The sequence below is a fragment of the Physeter macrocephalus genome, chromosome 16 (genome assembly GCF_002837175.3).
Source record: "Physeter macrocephalus isolate SW-GA chromosome 16, ASM283717v5, whole genome shotgun sequence".
Taxonomy (NCBI): domain Eukaryota; kingdom Metazoa; phylum Chordata; class Mammalia; order Artiodactyla; family Physeteridae; genus Physeter; species Physeter macrocephalus.
In genome coordinates, this window is record NC_041229.1 from 14,262,878 (window position 1) to 14,274,841 (window position 11,964).

Sequence of the window (11,964 nt, forward strand, 5' to 3'; positions counted from 1 at the left end):
TAGGGAAGTTTTCAACTATAATCTCTTCAAATATTTTCTCAGTCCCTTTCTTTTTCTCTTCTTCTTCTGGGACTCCTATAATTTGAATGTTGGTGCATTTAATCTTGTCCCAGAGCTCTCTGAAACTGTCCTCAATTCTTTTCATTCTTTTTTCTTTATTCTGCTCTGCGGTAGTTATTTCAAATGTTTTACCTTCCAGGTCAGTTATCCGTTCTTCTGCCTCAGTTATCCTGCTATTGATTTCTTCTGGAGAATTTTAAATTGTATTTATTGTGTTCATCATTGTTTGTTTGCTCTTTAGTTCTTCTAGGTCCTTGTTAACTGTTTCTTATATTTTCTCCATTCTATTTCCAAGATTTTGTATCATCTTTACTATCATTACTCTGCATTCTTTTTCAGGTAGTCTGCCTCTTTCCTCTTCATTTGTTTGGTCTGGTGGGTTTTTACCTTGCTCCTTCATCTGCTGTGTGTTCCTCTGTCTTCTCATTTTGCTTAGCTTACTGTGTTTGGGGTCTCCTTTCCCCAGGCTGCAGGTTCGCAGTTCCTGTTGTTTTTGTTGTCTTCCCCCAGTGGGTAAGGTTGTTTCAGTGGGTTGTGTAGGCTTCCTGGTGGAGGGGACTGCTGCCTGTGTTCTGGTGGATGAGGCAGGATCTTGTCTTTTTGGTGGGCAGGACTGCATCCGGTGGTGTCTTTTGGGGGTGTCTGTGACCTTGTTATGATTTTAGGCAGCCTCTCTGCTAATGGGTGGGGTTGTGTTCCTGTCTTGCTAGTTGTTTGGCATAGGGTGTCCAGCATTGTAGCTTGTTGGTTGTTGAGTGGAGCTGGGTCTTAGCGTTGAGATGGAGATCTCTGGGAGAGCTTTCGCCGTTTGATATTATGTGGAGCCAGGAGGTCTCTGGTGGACCAATGTCCTGGACTCGGCTCTCCCACCTCAGAGGCACAGGCCTGACACCCGATCAGAGCACAAAGACTCTGTCAGTCACATGGCTCTAGTTACAAACAATAAAGCAGGGCAGTCAGGCAGTTTAACACAGCTTGAGTTCAGCAACCACCTTACACTACGATCTTCATTCAAATCTCAAAATGAACTCATATCAGATTTGTCCTTAGTCAGCAGAACACTCTCAAACTCAACTGTGGTGCTTCCTCCTTCTTCCATGTTTTCTCACATCACATCTTAGTTTATCACCTGCTCTATGCATCTTTAATGGTTCCTACTCCTTCTTCAAGGCTTTAGCTTTTAAGTTGCCTGTGGCTTTGGGTAGAGCTGTGACTAGCTGTCCTTGGACTCATGGCAGAACTCTTCCTGCACTGTTTCTTTTCTCCCAGTCCTAGACAGGCCAATATTTAACCTTAAGAAGTCAGGAAGTTAAACCTCCCTAGAGAGCTAGGCTGTTGTCCATACTTGCCACACCCTCTGCATAGCCCTGATCTCAGGAAAGATGAAGTAGGATGGTTTAGATAGAACCCATTCTAAAGGAGAGAGCAGGAGTAATGACTCTCAAGGTCCCCTTCAAGTGCAGGGTTGACCGATGTAACTGAGACTGTATTATAAGAAGCCATGTAACCTACCAGTCTGTATTAAATGGTCTTGGAAGGAAAAACAAGGATGCATTTTAAGAGGTTCATGCCTCAGAGTGATTATGTGGACTCGTATACCTAAAAACATCCAAAAGCCTGGAGGTACACAGTGATGTGTAAATTGAGGGGACTTAACATTGCAGGTAGAGCAGCTGCCTGAGTGAGGGAGGGCAGTGAGGTTGTCTGTGTGCTCAGTGGTTGCTTGTCCTCACTAGGGGCAAACGCTTTGACAGAGAGAGTGCCTCTCCCTTATTTTGTCTTGTAATGTTGTAATATTTGGGGTCATTTCCACATCCTGTGTTGTAGTCTCATTGTCATGAGTCTCTTTTCTGAAGATCTTTTTTTCTGTTATAATTGTGCCCAGGACAACAATTCCCCTACACTGGGGAAAAGGGGGTCCTGATACTTACAACTCCCCAGGAGTGATAGAAGGTATTTGCCAAGAGTTATACTGTGAAAGAGCCATAAGCTCAGGTCCAAACATTTGGCCAACATGTGAGATAACTTACTATGCAGAATTATCTCAAGAACATGCTGGTGAAGAGATAAGTTAGTATCTGGGAAAGGAAGCAGGCTAAGTTGAGGATTCAGTTGGAATCTATCAAGGTGCTGAAAGTGCATTTGAATCCTTTGGTTAGATTTTTAGAGACTGAGATTCATATATATATATTCTGAATTATATATCTGAATGATAAAATTCTGAACTATATATATGTGTGTGTAATATCTATCTATCTGTATTATATGGTAGGAATTTCTGAATATTTGCCAACTAACTAGGAATCTTGAAATTTGACTAGTGTTCTTGGCCTGGTTAGGTGTTATTAGTTCATCTGATGAGTGGTCCCTGGGCTCCCACTCTGGGTCTTACTCTGTGCTGGTGTTGGAGATGCACTGGCCCATAGCCACAGCTCTTGGCCTCTTGGGGGTGAGGGTGGAGAGCAAGACTTTAATCAAACAAGCACATAAGTAAATAGATAATTAGAAGTTGTGACAAATGCCCTAAAGGAAAGAGAAATGGTACTATTAAAATATGTGGCTAGGGTCTGCCCTGGGAAGGGTGGTTCAGGAGAGGTTTTCCTGAGGAAATTACATTTAATTTGAGATCCGAAAGATGAACAGGAGTTAACTAGGGGAAGGGGGTGGGAAGAGCATTCAGTCAGGGGGAGCAGATTAATCTTGTTTTGGTAAATGAAGTTCAGGGAAGCTTTGCTGTAAAACATTCATTACTTTCACATACATGGAAGAGCAGTACAGGCTAGTAAGGAGACAGGCTCTGATCCAGAATGCCCGGGTGTTATTAGGCAAGTCACTTCACCAATCTGTGCCTCAGTTTCCTCATTTGTAAAACCTCATAGGGGGCTGTGAGAATTAAATTGGTTAATGTGCAGAGCGCTCAGACAGTGCCGGGCATATAACCTTCTCTAGTTTATTGAGTATCCACTACTGATTTCTAGTGTGGTGCTATATTAACTAGGGGGAAAAAGTCCGACCCTTTAATGTTAAAAATGAGGCCCGGGGAGACTGAGTGGTTTCCCAAATATCAAAGAATTAGTTAATGGAATGTCTGATCTGGGAAGAGAATTTTTTAAAAACGTAATGCTTTTTATGTTAAACCATTGCTTCTCTATTCATTCGCACAGAGTTCTAGTGGTGCACTTGAGTACTTAAAACTGAAAATGGATATCTTCTATTTATCAGATTTTTGCACATTTCTTGGAATTTGTTTGAAAATGGTTTGGGTGTGGCTCTGTGTGTCTTGAGGTTGGTGACTAGATTCAGAGTCTTTTTGGGGTCATCAGTTTCCTCTTAGAATAGAGTGGTGCATTTGCATGATGTCTAAGTTGATTTCAGTTTGATGGTTGTATTGGCAGCTATCAGCACTTGTCCAGTATATGCCAGGCACTTCACCGATACTGTAACACGGGTGTGGGACACTCATAAATGAGACGCATATGGTCCTGCCCCCGAGAGTGTAGATAAGTCTACACTGTAATCAATGCTTACTCCTCCATGCAAATGGCTCACTGCTTTGGGGAATATATGAGAGTTGTTTGCTGAGCAGTGAAGGGAGCACAGCCAACTCCCTGGAGAAGAATTCATCCAGAACACAACAGGGATCTTAGATGTCCGAGATGTGATGAATTAAAGTTATGATATAAAGGAAGCCCTTTATCATGCTCACCCATGTATGCATAGGGTAAGGTATGTGTCATGCAGCAGGAATAAAGCTGTGGCTATCCTGAGAGAGAGCTTGTATTTTCATTAGAAGTACTCATATTGGGGGAAATTCAATGTGACTTTTGGTATATCTGAGTCAGTGTAGTTGTTATCTACATTGTTGTAATGGAATTCAAGAACTGAAACTTAAAAAGTTTCCAGTTCATTCTGATTCATCATTTGCCATTCTTGTAAAGGTAGATTCTCAGAACCCAAAATCTCCTCTAAAGCTACAAACGCTGTTTCCTATCTGACTTTTAGGCTATAAAAATAGGATCTTATGTGGTAATGCTTTCTATTTTTCAAAGCACCGTTATCTGCGTTATCACATTTGATCCTTGTGTTGTTATCCCCATGTTATAGGCGAGGAAACTGAGGTTCAGCAAGGTCAATGGACTTTCTGCATAAGTGAGACCTAGGTAGGGCCACCTTAAACAGTTTGACCCTGATTTTCCAGATGGAGGATTTTGTTGATTAGAATACAGGTAAGAAATCTCTTACTGTGCTCTAGAGCCCGCAAACCACAACTACTGAGCCTGTGCACCACAACTACTGAAGTCTGCACACCTAGAGCCCGTGCTCCACAACAAGAGAAGCCACTGCAATAAGAAGCCTGCGCACCACAAGGAAGAGTAGCCCCCGCTCGCCACAACTAGAGAAAGCCCGTGCACAGCAACGAAGACCCAATGCAGCCAGAAAGAAAGAAAGCAAGAAAGACAAAACATCAAACAGACAAATTATTAAAAAAAAAAACTCTCTTAGGTAATCATTTTTTATACATTAAAGTGGCCACCATATGTGCTGGACTTCCAGCAGAGCCGGGTAGGGTACTATGATGTTAATACACAAAGAAGACCTTTCCTCCTAGCATATTCTGAGGTGGAATTACTCCAAGATGTTAGGGGTGCAGGGATCATGACTGAGACCAGCCACAGTAGTAGGTAGGAACTCAAGGCTTGTTGAATTGTAACTCCTTGGAGTTAGAGTGCTTCTGTTTTGTTAAGAAAATTGCAGGGCATTGTGCAGACAGTGAAGTCTTTCCCAGGAGCTGGTGGATGCAGTGAAATTAGTACCACAGAGATAATATAGATGTTTTAAAAGTACTTTTGCCCATGCACAACCCAATTCTCATTCTATCCATGCTATCCTGCCTAAAAAAGTAAAAAAATAGAAAAAAAAATCTCACTGTGGACCTTTCATGTGGCTTCTTTGTGTCATAGAACTTGGTGAATGCCTTAACTGAGTTTAAAAAATTTCCTCGTATTTGTGTATCTCTTTTCTTACATGTCCAGAACATTCTTTATATATTTAAAGGTAGTCATTTTCATTTAGTTGGAGAGATAGGTAAAAATTTCAGGCTGAGTATCCTGTAATCTTTTGTTTATGTGAAAGTCTCAGGTTATAGATTGTCTAGGGTTGTCATCTCAAGGCTATCCTGGAATTGTTTGCTTTTTTTCTCTTTAAAAGCAACTTTCATCTAATCTTCCCTTATAGCCAGTCTGAGGCAGCCCGCAAGTGACTCTCCAAACACCGCTCTGTTTTGTTTCATCATAGCAGTTACCAGCATCCGCTGTTTCTTATTCATTCATTTGCTGCTTTTTTTTCCTCTCCATCTCCCCTCCACGTGCAAGCTGCTCATGAGCCGGGACCTTGTCTCCCTTGCTCCATGCTGCAGCCCAGTGCCTCAGACAGAGGCTGACTCACAGAAGAACTCACCATTGATTTGTTAAATTAATGAACTTCTCTTGACACTATTTTCTGACTTTTTTTTTCTTTTAAGGTTGAAAAATTGAGAGCAGCATGTTTTACCCACTGAAACTCATCCTGATGCCAGTGTTACTCAGTAAGTAGAAGCCAAGGGACCAAGGAGGGTATTTGATTTCTTGTAAGTCTCATGCATGTTCAGAAGCCAGTTTTATATATTTTCATTTCCCCTTGCTTTGTTGAAAATGGAAACCCCAACCTGGAACTTCATAGTTTTGTTGAAACAGCCGTTTTGCTGCAACGACTGTTTTAGAAGCCAGGTAGGAGACTCTTGGAAAGTTGAATATTCCTCTGCTGCTATTAGAAACAGAATGCCTTTGGGTCCTGACTGGGTGTTTTAGGACCTTCCTATGGGATACAAAGAAAGTTTCTCGCTGGTATTCCTGCACTTTAAATTGTTATCTTTAAAACCACAGCCAGTCTCAGATAGGAAATGAAATCACCAAAGGGAGTCCCAGAATCCCTGTAATTGTTTTCATGCTTTAGCTATGCTAGTCTTCTTGCAGTTCCTCAAATGCACTGTGCTCTTTCCCAATTTTGGATGGTTTCTTTTGCCTGGAACCTTCTCTCCCCACCTCACCCTAGCAAGCGTGCCTAAGCCTTCCTTATCCTTCAGGCTCCTCCTTAAGCTCCACTTTTAAAAAGCCTGCTCTGGCTGACTCATCAGACCAGGTTGGAGTCTCCTGTTCCTACAGTGCTCAGGGCTGCTTCTTCTTGCTAATCCCATCACTTTCTAACTTTTTCATCCTTTTGTCCCCTTGTCTTCTCTTTATCCCATGGATATAGCTCTGTTGGAAGAATAAATTAATTAGATGCTTTGCTCTCATAGCTTTTTATTTTTTTCTTTTTTTTAAAAAAACTTAAAAAATTATTTGGTTGCTCTGGGTCTTAGTTGCGGCAGGCGGGCTCCTTAGTTGTGGCATGTGAACTCTTAGTTGTGGCATGCATGTGGGATCTAGTTCCCTGACCAGGGATTGAACCCGGGCCCCCTGCATTGGGAGCGTGGGGTCTTAACCACTGTGACACCAGGGAAGTCCCTATTTTTTTGTCTTTTTAAAGTATGGTTGATTTACAATGTTGTGTTAATTTCTGCTGTACAGCAAAGAGATTCAGTTATACATATACATACATTCTTTTTTATGTTCCATTATGGTTTATCACAGGATATTGACTATAGTTCCCTGTAATATGCAGTAGGACCTTGTTGTTTATCTATTCTATTTTTCTCTTTATTATTAGTTTTTTAAACTTTGCATGGTGACCTAAACGCTGACTCAGCAAAGTGCACAAAAGAATTGTCTTTGCTCTAATTCCAGGCAACATAGCATGTGCACAAACATGCAGTCAGACAGACACACACGCATGAAACTGGTATGTATTAGAGAATTTTTTTCCCCATGGAATCAGGGTTAGAAAAATCTCAAAGGCTATTTAGACATTTCCTGGGTGAAGCAGCCTGCAGGTTTTTGCCCTTCCATCCAGAGACTTAACAATCCAACCCCGTGTGGAGTGGCCTGGTGACATCAGGGGGTATTGTACTTCTTGGTGGAGAGGTTTTCCTCCTCTGTAAAAAGTCTCAATTTCTTCAGCCATTTCTGTACAAAGGTTACCCATCGGGTATAAGTTTTTCTTTGCTTTGGTTGCTGCTCTTGCTTTCTAGCGAACTCATTTAATGCTACAGACAGTGCTCTTCATATTACATTAAATAAGCTTCTTATACCTTTAACCATACTTAAAGTTCCTTAGTTCTTCCTTACAGGAAAATTCCAGGTCGCTTTTGCAGGTACTTCTGATTTCTTTCAAAAAATAATTCCCTCCAGAGGGTGGAGAGTTCATGTTTTCTTTCACGTCCTCCCCACTGTGTGTTGCCTGCTGTGGGCAGGAAGTTAACACTCTTCTCTCGGGGCAACAGCTTGGATGGAGAAGTTGGCACATTTTCTCTTTATTCCCAAATTCGTTCACTTGGCTCTTCTTTGATAGGAACTGGCCAGCATCTAAATGTGTCTTTCTTGCTATGGTTATCTCTTTGCATAGAGCATGTCTTGTGAAAACAGAAATATCCATGTAATGGTTTTCTCTTTAGAAATGGTGTTTTCTTTAAGGGAAAAGAGAAATTACTTGAGCAATGGACAGATAGTGGAGGGGTACCGCATGGGCTAACCCTAGAGACTGGAAAGCCAGGGCTGAGGGCAGAGCTGGAGGAGGGAGGTGGGGAGAAGGCAAACACAATGGAAATTCAAGGGAGGAGCTGTGCTCTGTACTGGCCTAATTACAAGGACCTGCACTACAGCCAGAATCAGCCAGCAAATTCAGAGATAAGCTTTTGTAAAGGAACTAAAGAAGGAGAAAAGCAGGGGGAAGCAAAGATACCTGTGAACTGGCTTTTCAGTTAGGGAATGGGTGGGAAACTAGGAGCCAGAGACATCCCATTTCCTGTTTATGGGTGTCTAAATTCATGACCTGAAAGGAGAGACTTCAGGGTTTCTCTTCTCTTTTCTTCTTGTTTTGTTTTTGTTTTGTTTTGTTTTTCTGGCCAGCCACGTGGCTTGCAGGATCTTAGTTCCCCAACCAGGGATTGAACCTGCTCCCTCGGCAGTGAAAGGGCAGAGTCCTAACCACTGGACCACCAGGGAATTCCCTCTCTTCTTTCTTTAGAAAGGAGATTGCAGGGATGAATTCTAGAAAAGGGGAAGGGACTGGCTAGGAGCACAGGACCAGTTAGCATCTATATAGCATGAAGACTGTAGAACCCCTCTGACTTGAGCTATGTGGGGGGGAACTACAGGGTATTTCTCTTACCCTTGGGAATGCCATGCTGGTTTGAATGAAGGGTCTCTGAAGACTTTGTCCACGTTGGGTCATCTGGGGTGGAAAGGTGCATATACTTGGAGATTCATACTAATTTTTGTTGTTGAGTGTATTTGTCCGATTGATGCCTCCTCTTGCCTTTTTGACTTCTGTAGGTTATTCCTTGGGCCCGAATGACTTGATTGTTTCCTCCGTGGAGCTAACAGTCCACGTGGATGATTCAGCCCTGTTGGGATGTATTTTCCAGAGCACAGAAGAGAAACTTGTGACCAAGGTAGACTGGATATTCTCATCAGGAGAGCACTTCAAGGTAAGAAGGAGGAAACACTGCTGTGTATTAAAAGCCCCTGGCCAGTGGTGTCAGAATGTGGGGAGAGGGAGAGTCAGGTCATCCAGTGCCATGAGATGGGGTTGCAGGAGCTTGGGCTCTGGAGCTTGCCAGAACTGAGCCTTCTCCTAGTCTGGCCTCTTGGCTGTGTAATCAGCTGGGTAAATTACTCAAACTCTCTGACATTCAACTTCCCCATCTGTGAAGATGAAGGTGATTATAATAATGGTAATGCTTACTTTTCAGGACCTTGAGAAGCTAATGGGAGACATGCACATAAAGTTCTTTAGTTCCTTTCCTCTATTTCTCCCATTTGTAGAGTAGCATAGGTGGGTGGGAGGGTGAGAAGAGTGAAAACGCATTGGTCTAGACAAAAAGTTATGGCCTAGGCACAGGAATGGTGTCACAGTAATCTTTTCTTTGGGGAGGGGGCAGATTCTTTCAGCACTCCACTGACCCATTTATGTGCTGGGGAATCATCTCTTTCTCCTTCATAGCTGCTTAAAGTGTTGGCATTAGCAGATTCAGCATGGCTGAGTGAAGGCCTTTCATGGGAGCTCTTTGGATTAGGAAACAGTGTATTAAGCCTCATCTGAGATTCTGTGGAGATACTTGTATGTCAGGATCATTTGCGAAATATGTCCTAAGTAATATATTATTGACAATAAAGTCCCAACGTTTGCAAATGAAATATTGCTTTTGTAGCTCAGAGCATGTTATCCCCATAATGCTACTGTCGCTCAAATTTTTATTACTATTTATTGTTATAAGAGGGAAATACCCATGGTCTAAGTGAAAATAAGAATTCCCATGGCTCCCCCTCCCAGTCTGTAAACCATTCCCTGTTGATGACTCCTTCTCACGCCTTATGATAAGCTGCCTGGAGGAGGGCAGAAAGGACAGCGGTAACAGCCCACATGCTGGGGATTCTCACAACAGCCAGTCTGTGGGATTACATTTGGATGCCATCGAGTGTGGGGGCCATGGCGGAACACAGGGTGAAGACGGGAGATGCTTTTCAAAAGTTGTGAGTTTGAATCCCCAGAGTGATCTTCAGAGTGGGTGTTACATTTTACCTTAAACTGTAAGAAATGGAAATGTGTTGACCCTGTTTCTCCAATTGTCTTTGTATAAAATGAGCCACAGAGCCTTGTGCAAGTTAGTGTCTTGCCTGGCACATGATGATGATGATGGTGATGTTGATGATGAATTGGGTACCAAGTACTTTTTGATCACAGTGGTGATGATGACTATGCTGCCTCCACGGAACAGGGGCTTTTGAATCCAGACTCCTGGGTCTGGTGCCATGGACTTTAGATTGTCTCTGATGTTGTATTGCTCTCCAGGATGATTACGTGCTCTTCTATTATGCCAACATCAGTGTGCCTGTGGGGCGTTTCCAGAATCGTGTGAGCTTGGTGGGGGACATCTTACACCATGATGGTTCTCTTCTGCTGCAAAATGTGGAAGAGGCTGACCAGGGAAACTATACATGTGAAATCCGCTTCAAAATGGAGAGCCTGGTGTTCAAAAAAGCAGTGGTCCTGCATGTACTACCAGAGGAACCCAAAGGTACATAAATGCTTACTCAGTGAAGGGCGAAGGGGCAAGAGATTTGGTGTGCAGTGAGGGAAGCGAACTGATTTTGTTGAGCAAATGCCAGCCATTGTGCTATGTACTTACCACGGAGTGAGTCCTCAATAAAATAAAAATAATGATGATCATTATTTTATTATTACTTTAACATGTTTCAACCTCATGAAAATGCTGTGAAGGAAGTACTGTATTCTCCTTTTCATTTTACAGATGAGTTAACTGAGGCTTAGAGAGATTAAGTGACTTGCCTAAGGACATATTTATTAAATGGCATATCCAGTACTTGGACCCTGGTACCTCTGTCAACAAAGTCCATGTTTTTTTTCACTATACCCTGATGCTTCCCATCAGTTATCCACGTTGATGTTGTGTCCATATTTTGTAGGTAACTATGTTAGGTGTTCTGGGGGATAGAAAAGAAATGAGCAGATCTCTCTAACTTCCTAGGACCTCATGTTCCCATTTATAAATGGCTTCAGTAGATTGTTGGTTTTAAAAAACATGTTCTGTAGAACACTCAAGGTCCAAGGAACCTGGTGGGCCACACAAAGGGTGAGAACAGGGCAGGGGATTGATAGAGGATCTAGTTGGGCAGGACCTCAGGCTTCCACCTCCACTACAACCAAAGTCATTTTCCTTTTTCCTGTTGTATTAATTGGGCTGCCAGATAAGATTTTGTTTGAAGAAAGAATTCTGCTGCTTTAAAAAGTTTGAAAACCACAGAATTAGATACATTCTTTAAAAGTGTGAGATAGAAGGAACAGTCTTTGGCCTCAGGAGACCTTGCTGTTTAGTGAGTGAACTAGAATCTGGACGCCCCTCTCCCTGCCAGCTAGTTTAGGTCCATTCTTTCAGTGAGCTCCTTTGGAGCACCCTGTCCTCCTCTCTGGTGATATTCAACACACCTGTTCAGCTGTGTCTCCCCTGCTCACCTGGATCTGTGTTCTTGGTCCCATGACCAGCCCTAGACACAATGCCTGGTATAGAGCAAGCATTCAGTAAACATTTGTCAAATGAAGGAAATTCTTAAATTAGAATCCCTCACTTGAATCTGACTTCTAAAAAAAGGAATGGTAGGAGGAATTGTAGAAGGTGGCCTCTGGCCTCTCCTAATTTTTCCTACTTTTTTTCAGTTGCATTTTTCTTTTGATTTTAAATCTATGGCTCTCCAGGAAGAAGAAATGAACCAACTGCCTGTGTTCCCCAAGGATTATATTTGAGTTACCCCTTTCTACTTTGTTCTCTGATGCTGGGCCTGAGGACTACAAGCATGTCCTACAAAATGAGTGCCTATTCCTGCTTAGAAGAGACACAGAGGGAAGGAGCCCAAAGGAGGCAGTTTTAAGAACTGAGTCCATGGGTGCAGGCTAGAGCAATTTTAGGGGTAGTCAGATATTTCCCAGTAGCCAGTGGAGCAACTTGTATTTACTTTTCCTTTCCAGCCAGCGTGGGAATAGCTCTAACTCCTGACCATTTGCCTGGTGGCCATCTCCTTCCATGTGAAAACTCATCTAGATTTCCTCCACAAAGTTTATCCTTCAGTTTGTAATTTTTCTGTGTTTCTACTACTTCAACTCTTTTATTCATAGTTCTTATTTTAAACACTATAGACAATTTTCTTTTTTCTTTCTTCCTTCCTTCCTTCCTTCCTTCCTTCCTTCCTTTCT

General features: G+C 42.4%; 1 protein-coding gene across 1 annotated transcript in view; it reads left to right on the forward strand.

The window, feature by feature from the left end:
- The first annotated feature begins 5,590 nt into the window (after positions 1-5,590).
- The window catches only part of JAML (junction adhesion molecule like), a 24,149-nt gene continuing 17,775 nt past the window's right edge, over positions 5,591-11,964 (forward strand). The window contains exons 1-3 of the mRNA XM_024131279.2: positions 5,591-5,644; positions 8,529-8,683; positions 10,048-10,273. Of these exons, the coding sequence (XP_023987047.1) occupies positions 5,602-5,644; positions 8,529-8,683; positions 10,048-10,273 (424 nt within the window). The 5' untranslated portion in view covers positions 5,591-5,601. The remainder of the gene's footprint in view (positions 5,645-8,528; positions 8,684-10,047; positions 10,274-11,964) is intronic.